The sequence below is a fragment of the Aquila chrysaetos genome, chromosome 5, assembly GCF_900496995.4.
Source record: "Aquila chrysaetos chrysaetos chromosome 5, bAquChr1.4, whole genome shotgun sequence".
Classification (NCBI taxonomy): domain Eukaryota; kingdom Metazoa; phylum Chordata; class Aves; order Accipitriformes; family Accipitridae; genus Aquila; species Aquila chrysaetos.
Genome location: NC_044008.1, coordinates 49,950,844 through 49,968,288, shown reverse-complemented (window position 1 = coordinate 49,968,288; position 17,445 = coordinate 49,950,844). Strand labels below are relative to the sequence as shown.

Here is a 17,445-nt window from a genome sequence, read left to right as displayed (position 1 = left end):
GTGCTCTTGCTCCTTTCTCCTCTTCTCTGCTATACAAATGCTGGAGCATGATCCATGGCATTTTCTCTGTGCAGGGGACTCAGAATTTCTGTGTAGTTCAACACTCTCTGAATTTTTCTTTGCAGTTTTACTCTTAATTGTTTTGGAATAACCTGTTTACCCTTTTGGCCTCTTTTGGCATGCCCTGTTAAGCCTGGGTGGATGTGCTTAAATTTTTTTTGTTGTTGTTGGGTTTTTTTTAACAAATCTAGTCCTGCAGTGCTGCTTGGAGATGCAAAGAAAGTGTGGTACTTTACGAGGCAAGAGTAAGGAACTACACTAGATTCATTAGCAGTGATATTCAGAATGGTGAAAAGGTATGAAATGTTTGTTTTTTCAGTGTGTTGTTTGGAGGGATAATACAGCACTCGTGCTGGATAGTGCATTCAAACTTAACAAATTAATTCCTAGTCAACTACTCATCTGTGTACATTAACAGGCTCAGCTATATGTCTGTATCTAGTTAAAGTATACATTTGCTCTGTACATATAACAGTTTATTCTTTAATTTTTTAAACTCTGATACCACACTGATTTTCTTTGTCTTTATGTTCCCTAAGACAGAAACAGCATAGGAGAAAATCTTTGGCTTGTGTCCTAATGCATTTATGGCTAGGAGGAAGGTATATATTTATTGATATTAACACATGTGCCCATACTTCTGTATAGCTCTTCCATCCCTGTTGGAAAATTTTACCATCAGAACCTTTGAAGTAACAATACTCAGCCTTTAGATTTCATGCTGAGTTCAACTGGCTTATGGACCCAGCTTTATATGCAGAGACACGTTATTCAGAGGCAGAAATTAACTTTACAGGTCAGGGAAGTGAAGTGCACAGGATCACAGGTTGAGTAGGACTCAGTCTTGGGTATACTGGTATGGAGGATCCTCTTCTGTTCACTCTTCTGTGCTATGTTTCTAACCATCCTATTGCAACACCAGTGGTCTGAAAAGTCAGCAGTAAAATCATAATTGATTCGAATGTGATAACAGCACCAGTATTGCTAAAGCTAGACAAAAATTTCCATTTTCAGTGAGGTGAAAATACAAAGTCTGTTTTGCATTAGAGAAGTAGTTCCCACCTCTTGCTGTGGGACTCAAGAGCTATTTGAATTTTTTTCTGGCAGGTAGCAGTGAAGAAACCACACAGCTATGAGTGTCTTTAATCTGATACATTACTTTCAAAATTCTACAGCATCTGATTTCTTTTCAGAATCCATAAAATGGCAGCAATGCGTTATCTTTCCCAACAAGTGAACAGGAAGAATGTTGTAAATTTTTCATATAAACGCTTACTTTGAATGTTGGTATTACTAAGTGTCACTAGTCAAAATCAACATTCTTACTAACGACAGCATTGGAATTTTACTAGAATAATGTCTCTCAAGACAAGAGATAACAGTTCAGGAATTATGTTGAGTTGTTCAGTACCTTAATGGGTGACCTCATATTCTAGTGTCCATAGATCAGCGTCTTACTGCCACATGATCTCTTCATCTTAGTGGGAAAGCTTTCCTGTTTTAACACTGCTGCAGTTACCATTTTGTGTCACAAAACAAGTTTGATGAATTCAGCTGATGCACAGCTTTCTGGAGTACTTTGAAACACAAGTTAATGGTACCTGGGAGTCTATTAACTGCATTATAGTAAATGATGGGAAACTAATAGAAAGTTCCCCCCCCCGCCTCCGTATTTTGGTATTTTTGAAGATAGGGATAGGTAGAATGGATTTTCACATCACACTACATTTTCTGTAAGCATGCTGTGACCATTACTTATGAAGACAGACTGATTTTTAAAGCATTCAGGCAAAATACTGAAACTCAGTGCAAGAGAAATGCAAGAACAGGTCACTACATTACTCTGCAATTGGGTCTGATGAAGCCTATGTGGAAAACCAGATGGACTCAAACTGGAAAAAAAAAAAAAAAAAAAAAAATGCAAGCAGCAGTAGCAAAGGATTTAAATTAGGCAAGATTACAAATGCTTTGGAAGGTTCTGCTGTAGATTCCAAGTTGCCATCTCTTTTCAATCTCAGTGTACCTTCACCCCATGCACTGACACGACCCTTTATTCAACCTAGGCTTGGATGACATTTGTGCTACCTTCCAGGAAAGGAATTGTTTTTTGCAGCTCCCTCTCTTATTCATTTTGAGAAAAGGATTAAATACTCCCTCTGACCAAGCATACAGGCATGCTAAAGTGAAGCCACTTCACGCGCCTGGCCAAACAAAGAACAAAAATACCCACAATAAGCAAAAGCAGATGGCTTCAGTGGCAGGAAATGAATGAGCCAGACTGCAGGTAAAATGGTTCTCTGAACACATCATGGAGGTTTGTAATGACAGGTTCTTTGTTATCTGGGGCCTCCCCACAGGAGGCCAGATGTCTTCTGTTGTGAAAGGAGATAGATAGAGATGCTCTTCCTTTTCCTCCCCCTTTAACTTATGGCTGTTTAAGTTACTGCTAATGGAAGTAGAAGCCTGTTTTCCCCCTTGCTCTCTGATGTTTTTGGAAACAGAAGAGATAGTGAAGGGGTATTCTGATATGAAAGAAAAGGCCCAGAACTGGCCTTTACCTCCCCGTGACCCTCATTTTAAAGAACAGGGAGGTCAGTGCTGCTAATTGCACTTGAAAGGATTAACCACTTGATTGCTTTCATTTGGTGGAAAAAAATTATTCAGTCTCAAAGCTTCAAAAATGTATCAGCAGTATTGAGACATTTTCGGCATGAGGTGGATGACTTGGTTTGGCTTCTTATAACAGTACTGAAATTAAAGAGGGCTTAAAATATTTTTACAGAGGGGAGAGCAGGAGATGGGAAAGAAGGGGAAACTGTATCTCCTGCTCAGAGAGAAGAGATTTGCATCAGAAGTGACAATAACCTCCTTCCTGCCTTCATAAAAGGTTATCGCAGGAATATCAACAGACCATAATTAATTACAGATATTAGATGTGCCTCTGTCACTTGGTGTAAGAATGACTCTTGCATTACACTTAGGTTGCACTCAAAGAAAAAGAATCTGAACCCAATTCCTGGACACAGTGTTCCAGATTTAAAATCTTTTCTGTACATTGATTTCACCTGAGAATTAAAACTAATCTACTTTTGGAATAGATTCTTAATTCCCACTGTTCAAATAAAGTGAGGTACACAAAACTTAAATTTGGAAACCATTTTTAACCTTACGAAACTATTTTCCAAAAGTAACAAAGAACAGCTTATACAAGCTTTTATCTGACCTCTGCTTCTTAAATAAAAAAACATGTTTTCAGGGAAATGTGTCTTGGAAGTAACTCCCCCCCCCCGATTTTTCTCTCTGGTTCTTGTAAAACATTAGGTCAGTGGGTTCATTTTATTTTTGTTTGTTTAAAGTGGGTGAAAGTTTCCTTCTTGAGCTATTGTACTTGTAATACTTTTTTAAAATCACACAATAATCTTTAAGATATACAAGAACAGATGGAAACGTCAGAAGACTATCAAAATTCATACCAAAGGAAATAGCATTAATCATTGTAAAAAGCCCAAATAACCCCTCAATAGCAATAAGAACCAAATGAATAAGAAATGTGTTGTTTCAATAGCACCGAGACATGACTGCTGATTTTTCTCACTGCCTGGCACGTGAACTCAATATAAATGTATATTTAAAAATGATCTTTCTCATTCTGACTTCAAGCCTGTGTTTCTTGTGGTGCTGTTATAGTTTATGCACAATTCATGTGTACTCCTGTACCTTAACTAGCATTTCTTCTTGCAAATGGAGGAGATGTTTTGGTTGTCCACTGAAATGCATTTTTGTATGCATTCACTTGTGCAAATAAGCATACAAATCTGAAGATAAGACTTGCAGAGAGAGTGTATTTGTATCTTGTGTTTTAAGCACTATTAACTTTGATTTCAATATCTTAAAGCATTAAAAAACATAGTACAAATCAGTTGTTTGAGCCTGTATGGACTGCTGAGTAAGCGTAAAAAGATTTTCTTGAGTATTTTTCAAGGCACTGTTTCTATGTTCACCAGGGTGTGAGAGTGCCTTCCTGGAGCGTATGCTACAGGTGATAATTCAGGCAGACTTTTTTTAAGGAAAACATACAACAAAAACTTCAGAATTTTTGTTAAAAAAATAATCTATTATAATTTTTCAATCTGCATCACTTTGACAAGATTTAGGGTTTTTTCTTAAGTAACACACTTCTGAGAATATTCAGAAATATTTACCCATCTTACATTGTACCTCTAGTGAAACAGTTTTTCTACCTTAAGACTATAATTTTTACAAACGTGAATTTTTCTGTGAGAACATCCTAGTATGGTAAGAAAATATTTGTATAACTCTTGCTTGTAAGGATATAGCTTAAGTCTATTACCTCTGCTAGCATTAGCTGTACTGGTATAGCTTGGCAAAGTCACACTTGTATAATTACATTCACATGTGATGACTCTGCCAGCAGTGCTACACATACCAGCAAAAATTTCATCAGCATAGACAAAGTCTTATTTATGCTGTTCATATTTGCACTATTACTGGAAAAGAAAAAACGCAGCAGATTCATAGTCTGCCTAATTTAAGGAAGTCTTGTCAGAAATGTTGTGGTTGGAACCACCATCTTCCCTATTTCTTCTCTCTGCAAATTACTTTCTCTTAGGTCCTGCAAAAAGATCTACATTTTCAGACAACTCCTACAGTACAATGAGCCCCTTCTGCTGCTTAGAATACAAGTATGTGGCTTCTACAAAATTTTACTGTCTATGATACACCATAGTGACATTTGTTAAGTTAGTGTTCCCCAAAATAATAATGATATTACATAATAATAATAAAATCTTACTAAATTGATTTGTTTGAAGTCTAAAATTATCCAAGAAGTTGAGAATAATCTTAATATAACAGTATGTGAATGGTACTACAGACATCATGCAATGTATAATGATGTTTAAAAAGATTGCTCTTTTCTATTACTAAGACAATTTTCCAGAATTAATCTTGAAAGTACATAATTCCATTCACTTAACTAATGTGGTCTTTCATTTTGTATTGGCGCATGTCCCCACCCCACAAATTAAATACCATCCCAATAAATTCAGTAAGCTTTTGATGTCATGAAAGTGAAATCAGTATCACTCGGTAAAACACAAAGAAAACACCTGAAACAAAGTATTAAAAATAATAGAAAGCTAGCATGCCAATTCCTTTTTACAGTTAAGAGAGATCATTCCTTATGGCAAGAGGGGCCAAGTCCTATCCCCACCTCAGGAAATACTCTCACTGTGATGAGCATATCAGGTCTCTAGGTTCAAACACAGCAATATTTAGCAAAGCATAACTGTTTTCAGTAAGTAATTCTAATCAGACTGCTCATCTGAGTTCTACAACCTCAAGTGTGCAGGACATGAGGTCTGCAGCTTACTTTTGGACAAACACTGTAGCCATTATTAAGAGTACAATCTATTTCCAGATTTCAGTTAGATTAAAATTGTTTGTGCAGGTTATCATTACAAAAGAAACAATAAAATGTACTGTTATGTACCTATAGACAGACATCTTACTCTTTTCCTGCACAACACTTGGCATTTTTAATCAATGTGTACATAAATGAAAAGAAAAAAAGCAGATTATCATATTGTCCTTTGTAATTCTCTTTCAAAATCTCCTGATGATAGTCCACAAGGAAATAATAAATTGCTTCTATTGTGGAAAGGTATGTATCTGGCTTTCCCTTCTGATGACGCCAGAAGCAAGTTTTCCTTGTCTTCAACTCAATTTGCAGCAACCCTGTGAAGAAAAAAAGATGACATGGATTAGACAATGTGGATTGGTGGATGGGATGCCAAACAAGTCTTTAGTTTTGTTTTCTGACTTTGCTGCTAGCCTGTTAGATGCCTGCATGCAAATAATTTCTCTTCCTGTACCTCCTTTTTTTATTTGTAAAATGAAGGCAATAATTTTATCCTCCTTTGTGGACCACTTAGAAATTTGACAAAAAAGCGCTGTAAGTTCCTAGGTTACAATCCTCTTATTTGCAATTAAACTTATAGGTTATGCCTTCATTCGTACAGCCTCACAGCCCTCAGTAAACTGTAGGGTGTCTTCAGATGCGAAGAGCGAAACCCATACCTACAAAGACTCAGCAGTGTTCATAACATGATTAATAAACTTCATCTTTTGTAAAGCTAATACCTTTCAAGTGTAAAACAGAATTCCTCAGACTGTTAGTTTTGCTGAACTGAGGAATATTTGCTAAGATTTATGCTTGTTAAGTAACTGAAATATCACTGGGATTACTCAGGAGTAAGTACAACAGAATCTGGTCATTAATTTTATTAGAAACTAAAAGCATTCCCACTTGAGATGAAAGAAAGAAATTTGGTCTCTATATGGCACATGAAAATCTTTTATCTACTATAGTCTCTGTAACTGTTTTATTATTCAGATGAATTTTAAACATGTATCTTGGTTTTTATGTTCCTTAAGATGCACAAACTACTCAAAATGAAAACCACCTTCATGTGTAATCACTTTGTAAACACGATGGACAGTTGGACTCTAAAGAATAGTGTATACACCTGTCAATAATACTAGGATCGAGTTGTAAAATTATCTTTTTCTAAATGGGAAAATCGGATACTGTGTGTGTGTCATGGGATAGTTTAGTACAAGTAATAGTATAAATTACAATATGGTTTAAGAATTGCTTGGAAGTTATAGACAGAGAAGTTTGGACAGAGAAGATTCAGTAAGGTCCAAATTCAGTAGTGCAAACTGGCTTATAGACAAGCATTTGTAATTCCATACTTTTAACCTTCAAACTACGTTTAATTCTTTCTAGTGTAACTGCAAGATGGATTTAGTTGTTTACTTTGCAGTTAGCAATGTATGATATCTTGCATAGTAAAATAGACCTCTTCCTCAGCGTTATTTAAAAAACTGAACAACAAGAGATTCAATCACTGAATTTAAATTTTATTGCTGGCATTTTAGAACCAAAAATTCAAAATTACATAGTCTAACTATTACCTCTAATAATCTCATACATGTGTATTCAAAACAGTAATCGGAAACTGCATTAAGCTTGTTTCCCTCAAGAGGTTTCAATACTTGAATTCTCAGCCCTAACCAAAGTGAAAACTTTCATCAAATTCAGTGATATTTCCACCTTAACAGCAGTGAACTAAATTTAGGGGACGATTCCTCCACTGTCAACTCCCACCTCTGTGGTTTGAATACAAACAAAAGTTCATTGAAGGCATAACCACTGACACTACTGAGCTTACCACAAATGCAGGATCAGTTAATTGCAAACACAGAATTCTAGGAGTTTTTTAATAAAAAAAAATTAAAGGGGGTTAAGGGTTACAGTTTACTGAGCATGTTTCTATCATCTGTACTGTATCTATATGCATATAACCAAAGGCAATATTTTATTACAAATACTGATTGTTCACATGAAAGCCTAAAATACAAAGGAAATCAACAAGTTGATTTTGCTTTTTTAGCATCCACATAGTTTGAGCTCATTAGAAATAAATGTTTCTGTGAATCCGAGATCAAGAAACATGGAAATACAGCTACATTTAAATCTGCCTAGGTAACGTAACCAACTTTCCCTTACAAAAGTTATTCTGTGTATGTGTCTTACAGCAGACAATACCTTTCAGAGAGATCTCCCACCTTTCCTTAAGCTTCTGTTTTTTTTCCTGATATGCTACATCCTATTATCACAGCACAGTCCCTGTGTTCCCTCCACTATAATAATCGAATGCTCAGACCTGTAGGATCCTATATTAATCATGTTTGGTCACTGATGTTACATCTAGAGATGCTAAGTTCTTATCAACAAGATGTAAGTTGTAAAGTTTACACACAGGCTGAAGCCTGTTGTTTACTCTGAGCCTTCCATCACCTCTTCATCCCTGTAGTTTGTATAGTGAACTGGGAGATCCACTAAGCTAATAAAGTAAGACATTTGGCTAATACGAAGTGGATCAAACTTACAGGAAAAAATACCAAAGCAATCTGTTTCTTTAACCACCATCTTGATGTTGACAATAAGCTTCATCACTCATATGAAAAAGTAATCATTAACATTAGATGCAACTGTTTCCTTTCTAATCTAGTGATCGCTTTTAATGAAGTAATCAATCCTAGACATTACCAACTTTCAAATATTTCCTGTCTTTAACACAAGTGATTTAGTTTTGCTTTCTAAAGATGTATTACACCACTTTTCCAAGAAGATATAGAAGTATTTTTTTGTCCAAGTTTTCTTGGCTTTTTTTTTTTAAGATTGATGTACTCATTTGCTTTCTCTTGCAGTACAATTAGCTATATTTACTCTCTTTATAAATGCAGGCTTACAAAACACAAGGCTTTTCTTTACATTTTCTTGGCTTTGTTAATGTTTCCATCCTGTATTTCTTGAAACTTAATCTTTCTGAATAAGTACAGCAATTACTTTTTAGTTGGAATTATGAACACTCCTTTTTGAACTTTAATATATGAGGAATATTTTGTTGGATGATGACTTCATTTGTAGTTGAACTGAAAAATGACACCAATTATCTATTTTTTCATGTGTGTACAACACAAAAATTCCATCAGTTTATGCCTAAGGAAACTCTGCCCCATTCATCTTGCAAGTCAAAATTGCAATCTCTAAAAGGAGTATTAATGCAACTTACATCCGCAATGATGGGCACTAAGGAAAGCAATGAAAGCATGGGTTGTGCACACTTATATCTGCTGTACGGTGGGTAACATTCTCCCCTGGGTGTGGATAAGAGTGACTTGCATGACACTAGTCGCACCTTACAGCAATCCTGAAAGGTGCTCAGGGAAACAGAGGACTGGAATACAGCTGGAACAGAGATGAAGTTCCAGAAAAGAGGGAACAGTCCACCAGATCAGCATTCACATGGGGTAACTGGAAATCATTCTTTAAGAGCTCCAAAGTAACACCAATCATTAATTTTTTAATGGTATACTGCATAAGCTTCCATGGAAATCTTCAGTTCCCCTGGCTACCTGTTACTTTTCTTAAATTCATCCTTTTAAAATAAGTTCCATATGCTTTACAGTAACTTGCAACATGCAATTACTCTAATCTTTACAGTAATACTTCAATTTATTTGATAGAGTATGTTTTGTGTTAAACTAAATACTTAGTAACAGGATTTTAATTAGCCAATACATTATACTAACATGTGGGATTCTTTAATAAACTGACTAGATAGATACCAAGGCAACATTCATCTTGCATGTAAGAAAACTGTGAAATTCCCTGTAGGGTCCAGTGCAAAGGAGGCATGAGTAAGCAGTTATATATATTACATATAAACTTGATAAGCTGCGTCCCAGCTAAGTGCACCTTTTTCACTAATGAACGTATTTTCAAATTCCTATTTATTTCAAAGGAAATGGAATGCTGTTGCTAAATTGTTTTATCTTTTAAGGTTTTATTTAGAATACTTAAATGTAAACTTCTTATAATGAACCTAAGACAAAAAACCTTTGCAGAATTACAAGTTTTTGCTTTCAGAGATGGGAAGGTGTGGAGGGCAAGGAGGCATTCCCTTTTTGTCTTGAAATTAGTGAGGTCATTGAAACGACCACGAAACAAAGAACTTTACTAGAAAAAGAAACCAAGTCATGACATATTTGCGCTGAATCTCCTAGATCCCTCATTCACCTTCTAGTGGCCTGTCTGCTACTAGCATGTACAAAAATGGTCCCCTGGGTCTCCTGAAAAAACAGATAGCCACCTGCAAAGGAAATCTTTTTAGCTTCCTTCAGAGGTCATTCAAACTACTGTTCTATTGTCTAACATGACAGCTTCCATTCTGTGAGATTGAGGAAATTTATTCCAATAGAGAGGTGGGAGAAATAAATGTAAATGCTTTCTTAATACTAGTCATACCATTTTGCAAAACACATTATATGACATGAAAAGTAATGGAGTCTTTGGCTCAGGAAGTCTTCTACAGCACTGAAATAGGCTGTTCAATCTCTCATGTATACTCAGATATAGGATTAGGTATACACTTGTATCATGCTCAGGTCTGTTATATAGACATATATTTCCCTTAATCATTCTTGTAGCAATAACATCTCAATATCAACTTTTTTTTTTACCTTGAAGTCGTTCATCAGTTATTATTTTGTTAGTTTGATTCCAGGTACTGTCAATAAATATTATTTTCTTCAGTCTAGTGCCTTCACTCCTGTTGCTTGAGATGCATTCGTTTAGATTTTTTTCTTCTTTAGGTTCTATTTTTGCTTGCTTAAGGCATGGCTCTCCGGAACAGTCATCGTTGTTATCACAAACACTTTTCTTAGTGTACTTTTGGAGATGGAAAGCAATATCTTTTACTGAAACTGAATCAGGGCCAGGAAATATAAGCGCTATCTAAACGAAGAAAAGAAAGAAATCTGACTGTCAACAGAATCTAATAAAACACCAGGAATTGTTTCATTAAAAACCAGAAATTTTCTATCCCCTCCCACAAACATGTTAAGTCAGGACATGACAAAAAAGCATTTCTTAAAAAATATTCTATTGTCTAAAAGGATAAAAGACTATGTTAAAATAATGAATAAAGACACTTTATTAGAGATCTTTAATTAAATGTCACCTCCACGCTTCTACTACTAACTCTAATAATTCTGTAAAAAAAACTTTGTTCAGCCAAGACAATGGTGTTAGCCCTGAGGAAATTCAGATTTCACTTGTCATTGCAGTATATGGGGCAGGAAGGCCATAAAGAATAGTTTCGAATTTTGTTCACAAATTTTAGACCAGAAGAAATACTCTCTTCTGTCCTCGCATCTATTGCAGGTCCCATGAATATCTTAAATGAAAAAGACCAGTGATGGCCCTATTTAGTATTTTTTCAGTATCTTATTGCAGCATTCAGAATCTGTGACTTGGAAAGCCTGGACAATACAAAGTCACTGCAATCTCTTCCCACTTTTGCCTGCCTTCTCTGTTCCTCTTTCTGCTTTTTTCAGTTTCCTGCCTCTTTGCCACCTATGCTTTCCTTGGTGGCTCATTTCTTGAAGAAAATAACATCTCTATCAGATATGTATATTATCTTCCTCTTTGTGTAGTCAAACAATAATGAAAAGTGTTAATTATGACATCAAATGTGTAAATATTAGATTTCAGATTAATCACATCATTAAAATGAGCATATAAATCCAAGGCTTTTTCAGGCTCTGTGCTGACTGTGATAGACAATAGTTGCATTTTGGTAGGTTTTCTCTGTAACAGCAAAGTTTAAAATTTTAAGTTTAAATACTGCAGCTGCTGAATATGATGAGCACAACACCTAACTACTGTTTAACTTGCTATATGTTGAATACTTTCATATGTTTTGGCAAAATATTTCTTACAGTACACAATGAATCAAATTATCCATTATCTGCGGTGGTGAATATAGGAAATCCAGGATGGTTAGATGGTGCTACAGTTTTTCTAAACTTTGCAGGATAGTCCATAATTACTGTATATTTGTAGGCCCAAGCTTTGAGAAAGTGCAAGATGGAGTGGAGTGGATTAATAGAATAATGCTTTCTTCCCACTCCCTCCCAGCAGAGTGCAGTACCACTGCAGGAGGAAGTACAGCAGATACCTCTGCATCTCTCCAGCACAAAGCCCAGCTATCTATATAGAATTTCTTACTTCATGTCTTTTTTCTTCATATTCTGGAATGCAAGGGTATTTATAAATTGTAACATCATCAGGTGCCAAGAGCTTAGCATGCACAGCAGTGCTTTTGCCATCTGTTTCATTTGGGTGTTTAATAATGTCAATCTTCAAAGGTAACTACAGTAAGAAAGAAAAAAAAAGGAAACAAGCAATATTTATGATCATATATACAGGTACAAAAATTTGTACAAAAATTTATGCAAAATCCAGCAGAAATCCCCATGGGCATGTAATTAAGACATATTTGACAATTTTTGACAATTTTTTTTAATAGGTTTAGAACTAAACTAGAGACAGGTGACAAGAAGCACCTGTTACATTCTTTCAGTTCATATAAATACCTAAGTATGCAATGAATGCAATTTGGAATGCTGCAGTAGTAGTGTGGTGAAAAACTCTAGAAATAGTATCAGTAAGATAAATAAGATGTGGTCTTAATTTGAGCAATATAATGGTCCTAAATATGAATACTAATATGTATTAGGTATTTACTCTATTGCAAAAATGGCCATTTTGATGAAAATACACCTAAATCCACTAGGTCAAATTTCCAAAGTACTTCTAAAATATTTTCACCATGCTTTCAAATTACAGAGTGTCTTCAAAATGCATTTTAATTCCTAGGTGATTTTGCAAAACGTCTTACTCCTCTTTGATGGTTTCTCTAAGTATTTTAGCTGAAAGGCATTATGCTTTTTATTCTTTATTTATATTTTAAGAGTGGTTATCTGAATTATACAGCCATGACGTTTAGGAATGCCTTTTAGCTCACACTTACTTGATTTAAAATTCATTCTTGGTTATAGACAAATCATATTTTTTGTTCACAATATACTCTGTTCTGGCCAGAATTCTTAGAAACTGAAGAATGAAGGTAAGAGCACTGCAAAGAAACTTTTAAGATCTAAGTGAAAACATATAATTTGCTTGACAAGCTGAGTGACTTCAGCTTATCTTCTCATCTAGTAGATACATAAATGTTTATGTGAGGACTGAAACACTGACAGTGTTTGTATGTGTAATTCCTCAAGTAAGAGCAATAATTTTATCTAACTATAGTTTATTCATACTTACAGCTGTGTTAAAGATGAACATCCGTAAAGAATGAATCAGAAAAGAAATTATCACAGACAGACTGTTTGTTCCCTGTCCCCAGTAACTAAAAGGCACAAGAATATTACAAAAAATCCATATTAACCTTCACAGTCGGAATTTCTTTGGTAGGGACAGTTTCAACAGGAACAAAGCATGTATAACAATAAAACATCCTTGAACTACTGCATCGGGGGCATTTTGATCTCCCGCTCTTTTTTGCTTTTTCAAGCACTTCCTGCGATGCTAACTGTAATTGTTGAAGTGGGTTATCTTGAAACGATGATGGAGTCTGCAACTCTAGACTTTCCAAACATTCAGGATTTCTTTTTGGTCCTTGAGAGTTTTCTTCATTTAAAAGCGTAGATGAATTTAAAGACATGGTTAGCTGAAACAGACAATATGTTGTAGCTGTTAAGTAAAAATCCAACATACTATGAACTAATTTATTGGACGTGATTCTGTATGATCCTATTTAGCAAAAAAATACTCAGTAAAGAAGGTATTTCCTGTAACAGAAAGAATAATAAAATCATCTGATTCAGTTGTTATAGCACCAAGAACTCCAAACAGATTTCAGGAGAGCATGAGATAAACAGCTAGAAGAACTTGAGATCTGTATCCTTAATGCACACATATGCACATTCATCATTTTATTAAGATAAGTTATCCCACTCACTTAACTCGTGCAGAATTATGGTTTTTTTCTATTGGTAGGATCAGTGTCTAAAAGCTTGTGAAAACACTGGTAGACACTATTTACCTGGATGAGCAGTCCCTTTAGTCCTCACCATGACTACTGACAATGAATTAAATGTCTACAGGACAAATCCATAAGAGAAAAGTCAATTGTACAAATTTAGATGTCCATCCTGAAATTTATTGTGTGTGGGCAAATGAAACTACCTGAATGAAATCCCTGTTGACAGAACTTTGTGAGATAAAAGAAATCTTCCAGGAGCAAGGCTTGAGGCTGAAAAATTAGTCTCAAGAACTAAAACACGGCTTTGGTGCTCCATAGACAAGATAGTAAGTGCTGACCTAGTCTAGACTCACTCTGCAAGTTTGGATTTATTTAGTAACATTGATGGATTTTTTTTCAGGTTTTCTTCCGGACACATGTCTCACCCTCTGCAGCTGGCATAAAATTTTCACTGTGTACTCTGGGTAACATATCAGAAACATGACTGTATGTCCATACCTGAACCAGACAGAATTTGTATTGCTGTGTGCAGAGGTTCATATTCACAGTGACAGTTTTAGTGAAACCCTTCTGACTAGATCACTCAGGGTCTTCAAAGCAGCCCACAGTCAGGAGCCTCACAGCCTGCAGTAGTCATAAACTGCCTTTTGCACTCTGTGCTGCATCATTTAAAACAAAAAAAGTCATTCTCAGTATTTACTTTCAGCTAATTTAGGTTTACTTTTTCATGTCAGGGATCACACTTGTGAAATGATGTAACAAAACAGTCATGTTTAACAAAACCAAACAAACAATAATTCCTGAGATGTGATCCAAAATTAAGTGTTTAAATAAAACCAAGTGTAATTTAATTGAAAAATAACAAAAACAAAACACTCTGCTAACTTTCCAATAAAAATTTAAAATTAATCCCAGAAAAAGTAGTTGTTATTTTCTGGTAAAATTAAATACTCATGCATGCTATGATACCTTCCCCTCCCCTGCTGACAGGCTCTAACTTTGGAAAGGTCAGGGATGTCCATTCAAATAAACACAAAATCAAATACTTTTAAATATCTCCGAGATAAAGAAAATGCACCCAACATCTGAGACTAACCCGTACTATTATCAAGTCTCCTCAAGCAGCAGAGAGGGCGAGAGGCCCTGTAATTTGACATGCATTCCCAGCCTGCAAACTGACTCTTTTCAGCATAATGTCTTATGGCACTGTGGTGTTCAACTATGACACCCCAAAGCACTTTCGTTATTGATACTGACAAGAGATATGCTGCTCCAACGGCACAGGAAAACCTGTCGTCTCAAAATAATAGCTGTCCACCAAGTTACAGCAGTATACTTACAGTATACTTTTTAAAAAAAGACAGCAATAGAGTTTACGCGACTTGTAAGATCCAAATCTCGACTCAAGACATAAAATTTTAAGACCGTAAATAACAACTCCATCTACACCTAACTGAAAAACCCAGATAAATCACCGCCGCTGGAGGGGACACTCCACATTCCAACTGCCCTTCCTTCTAAGACAACTTAAAATCTCAGTTCAGGTCATAGGGGTTTTGTGTAAACTTCATGAAGTGCCAGAAAGCACGCCCATCTCGGTTACGGCCGTGTGAGCTCACCCATCTCCGCTCACCAATGCCTGCTGCAGCACGCTTCGGCCTCAGCCCGCGGCGGCAAGCGCTGCCGAGGAGGCAGCCGACCCCCGCAGCCGCGAGCCAGGGCGAGGGCGCGCTCCGGCACTTGACGGGACTGGGCCTTTCTGTGGCGAGAAAGTCCCAGGGCAGCAGAAAGCAGCCTGCAGGAAACGCAGCGGAGCGCTGCGGGGCACAGGCCGCTGCTATTGTGGCGTCTCACGGCAAATCACGGAGCGGTTCTGCCGTCGCGGCCTGACTGAATGGCGCCTGCCACCGCAGGGACGCCAAGGCCTCTGAGGGCTGAAAGCCGCCGCCTACCGCGGGCCGGCCCAGCCGGCGGCCACGGCGGCGGTCTAGGGCCGCCCCACACCGCGGAGAGAGCTGCCAGGCCGCCCCGCGCACGGCCCCGAGGCCCCGGCAGCCCCGTCGCGGCCGCCTGCCCCGGAGACGGGCTCCCTCCGCGCCGTGCTCCCTCCTCTCTCCTTCCCCCGACCCCCGTGGCCTCGACGCCCTCGCGGTGGGGCGAGGAGCTCCGCACCGCACCGCTCCGCTCCGTTCCTCACCCGTTCCCTCGGCTCCAGCCCCTCCGCGGGCCGGCGCTCGCCGCAGAGAGCCGCCCGGCTCTTCCGCGGCCCTCACAGGCCCCGGAACGAAAGTGTCGGGCTCGGCCGCCGCGGGGAGGAGAGGGCCGGAAGAGTGTGCCCGGGAGGGTGCTTTTCGGCGCGGCGCGGTTGCTAGGGGCACTTGGTGACGACGGCACGCGCGGGCGCGATGGCAGCGCGTGCCGCCGAAGGGCCGCGTGGCAGCCCCACGCGACTGACTGACTGACTGACTGACTGACTGACTGGGCGGGCCTGAGGGCCCTTCTCCGCGGCGGGGTGTCCTCCTCTCCCTCTCCCTCAGCTCGGCTGCGGCCCGGGGTCACCCCCCGGTAGAGGAGGACGGCTCGAAGCAGCCTGAGTCAGGGTGTGGCTCCTAACGGGTCGTCTCTAACGTTGGATTTTGTGTTTATCTGAGGGCCTCCCGCCCCGAACCGGCTTTTCCACGTTCTGTGTCACAAAAACCCGACCAGAAACCACATGCTGTTACCTGTGGGGAAGAAACCCGCCCTTTCCAGCGGGTTTCCGTTCCAGGTTTTGCTAGCCCCTGGGAAAGATCTATCCTTTACTCTCCCTGCGGCGTTTCCTCGCCTCGATGGGAGGTGGTGTCGTCCTGCGGGGTCTGTCTGTCCGCTCGGTAGAAGTACCTGGAAACCATTGTGGTGGGAGGCTGAAGGTTTTGTTTCACTCCCTAGTTAACTCCAGGAAAGCTAGATCAGTTAGATGTTTTTTTCTCACCTGGTTGTCCCCTCCCCCCCCAGTAGTATGCTTACTGCGCGCTTAGGGTTGACTCCAAGTGGTGGAAGAATCGTGTTGCTGTGTTCCTCTCTTGTTTTGCATCTCTCTTTACATAAGGACATGGGACTGTTCCTGTGGAATTCCTTGGCCTGGTTGAGGATGCTGCTCTACAGTAGCATTTACCCAATATTCAGTGTTCAGTAACTGCATTTTTAGGTTGAAGTGACTAAACTAAAGCAGTAATTTTGGTATAGAGGATATTTCTCCCAACTCAGTGAAATAAAGTCTGTGATGTATTAGTCGTAATAGCCTTAGGGGAAAAAGTTGACATTGTAGGCAGATTTTATGCCAAACTTTGATCTCAGTTACACCCCAAAAACCTCACTGACTTCAGTGTGGTATTACATTCAGTAGCAGAGGATTTCTACCAGCATTCTGTTGTTACTTGTTTTGTTTTAGCTTGATCTGTTTTTTGTGCTAGCAGTTAGTAACACATTGCAGTAATAGGAAAAAATGGCTACATTTCACCACCCATATTTTTTTGTCTCCTTATGCTGTGACAATACGTCTTGATGTGCAGTAGTTAATCATGTTGAAATAAAATGTTTATTGGACGCAAAGAAGACTTTTGTAATAGTTTCTAAAATTTTTTCTTAATTATGGTAGGTTTTACTAAGTGTACCATCTCTTACTTTGTTTGGGTGATTTCTTGGGGTGCTTAATCCAGAACTTGTTGTTTGGGAATGAACAGAGCCTGCTCATTATTTAAAAGCAGGCTCTGAAATCTGAATTACTCCTTTGTATACTTTTATTCTATTGTTATTTGCACAAAAGCTGTGATATTAACAAAACCATTTTTAGGAGTGGTTGCTATATCATTTGTGTTTGGGGGTTCTTAATTTCACAATTTACTAAAAAGATAATTTTTTT

General features: G+C 38.2%; 1 protein-coding gene and 1 pseudogene across 4 annotated transcripts; one reads left to right on the top strand and one right to left on the bottom strand.

Annotated features, from left to right (window-relative positions):
• Positions 1 to 17,445, top strand: part of LOC115341293 — a 178,313-nt pseudogene that overhangs the window by 28,186 nt on the left and 132,682 nt on the right.
• On the bottom strand, positions 5,141 to 16,058 carry DTWD1 (DTW domain containing 1). Of its 4 annotated transcripts, none has more exons than XM_030013756.2 (5): positions 15,742 to 16,058; positions 12,948 to 13,229; positions 11,723 to 11,866; positions 10,174 to 10,447; positions 5,141 to 5,817 (listed from the first exon to the last, which is right to left on the bottom strand). In XM_030013756.2, exons 2-5 carry the CDS (start codon positions 13,221 to 13,223, stop codon positions 5,588 to 5,590), a joined length of 924 nt encoding a protein of 307 aa, XP_029869616.1. In that variant the 5' UTR covers positions 13,224 to 13,229; positions 15,742 to 16,058; the 3' UTR covers positions 5,141 to 5,587. The 4 variants fall into 4 exon arrangements, with proteins under 4 accessions (XP_029869616.1, XP_040979451.1, XP_029869615.1 ...); XM_041123517.1 differs by lacking the exon at positions 15,742 to 16,058 and adding an exon at positions 15,178 to 15,200; XM_030013755.2 differs by lacking the exon at positions 15,742 to 16,058 and adding an exon at positions 14,043 to 14,571.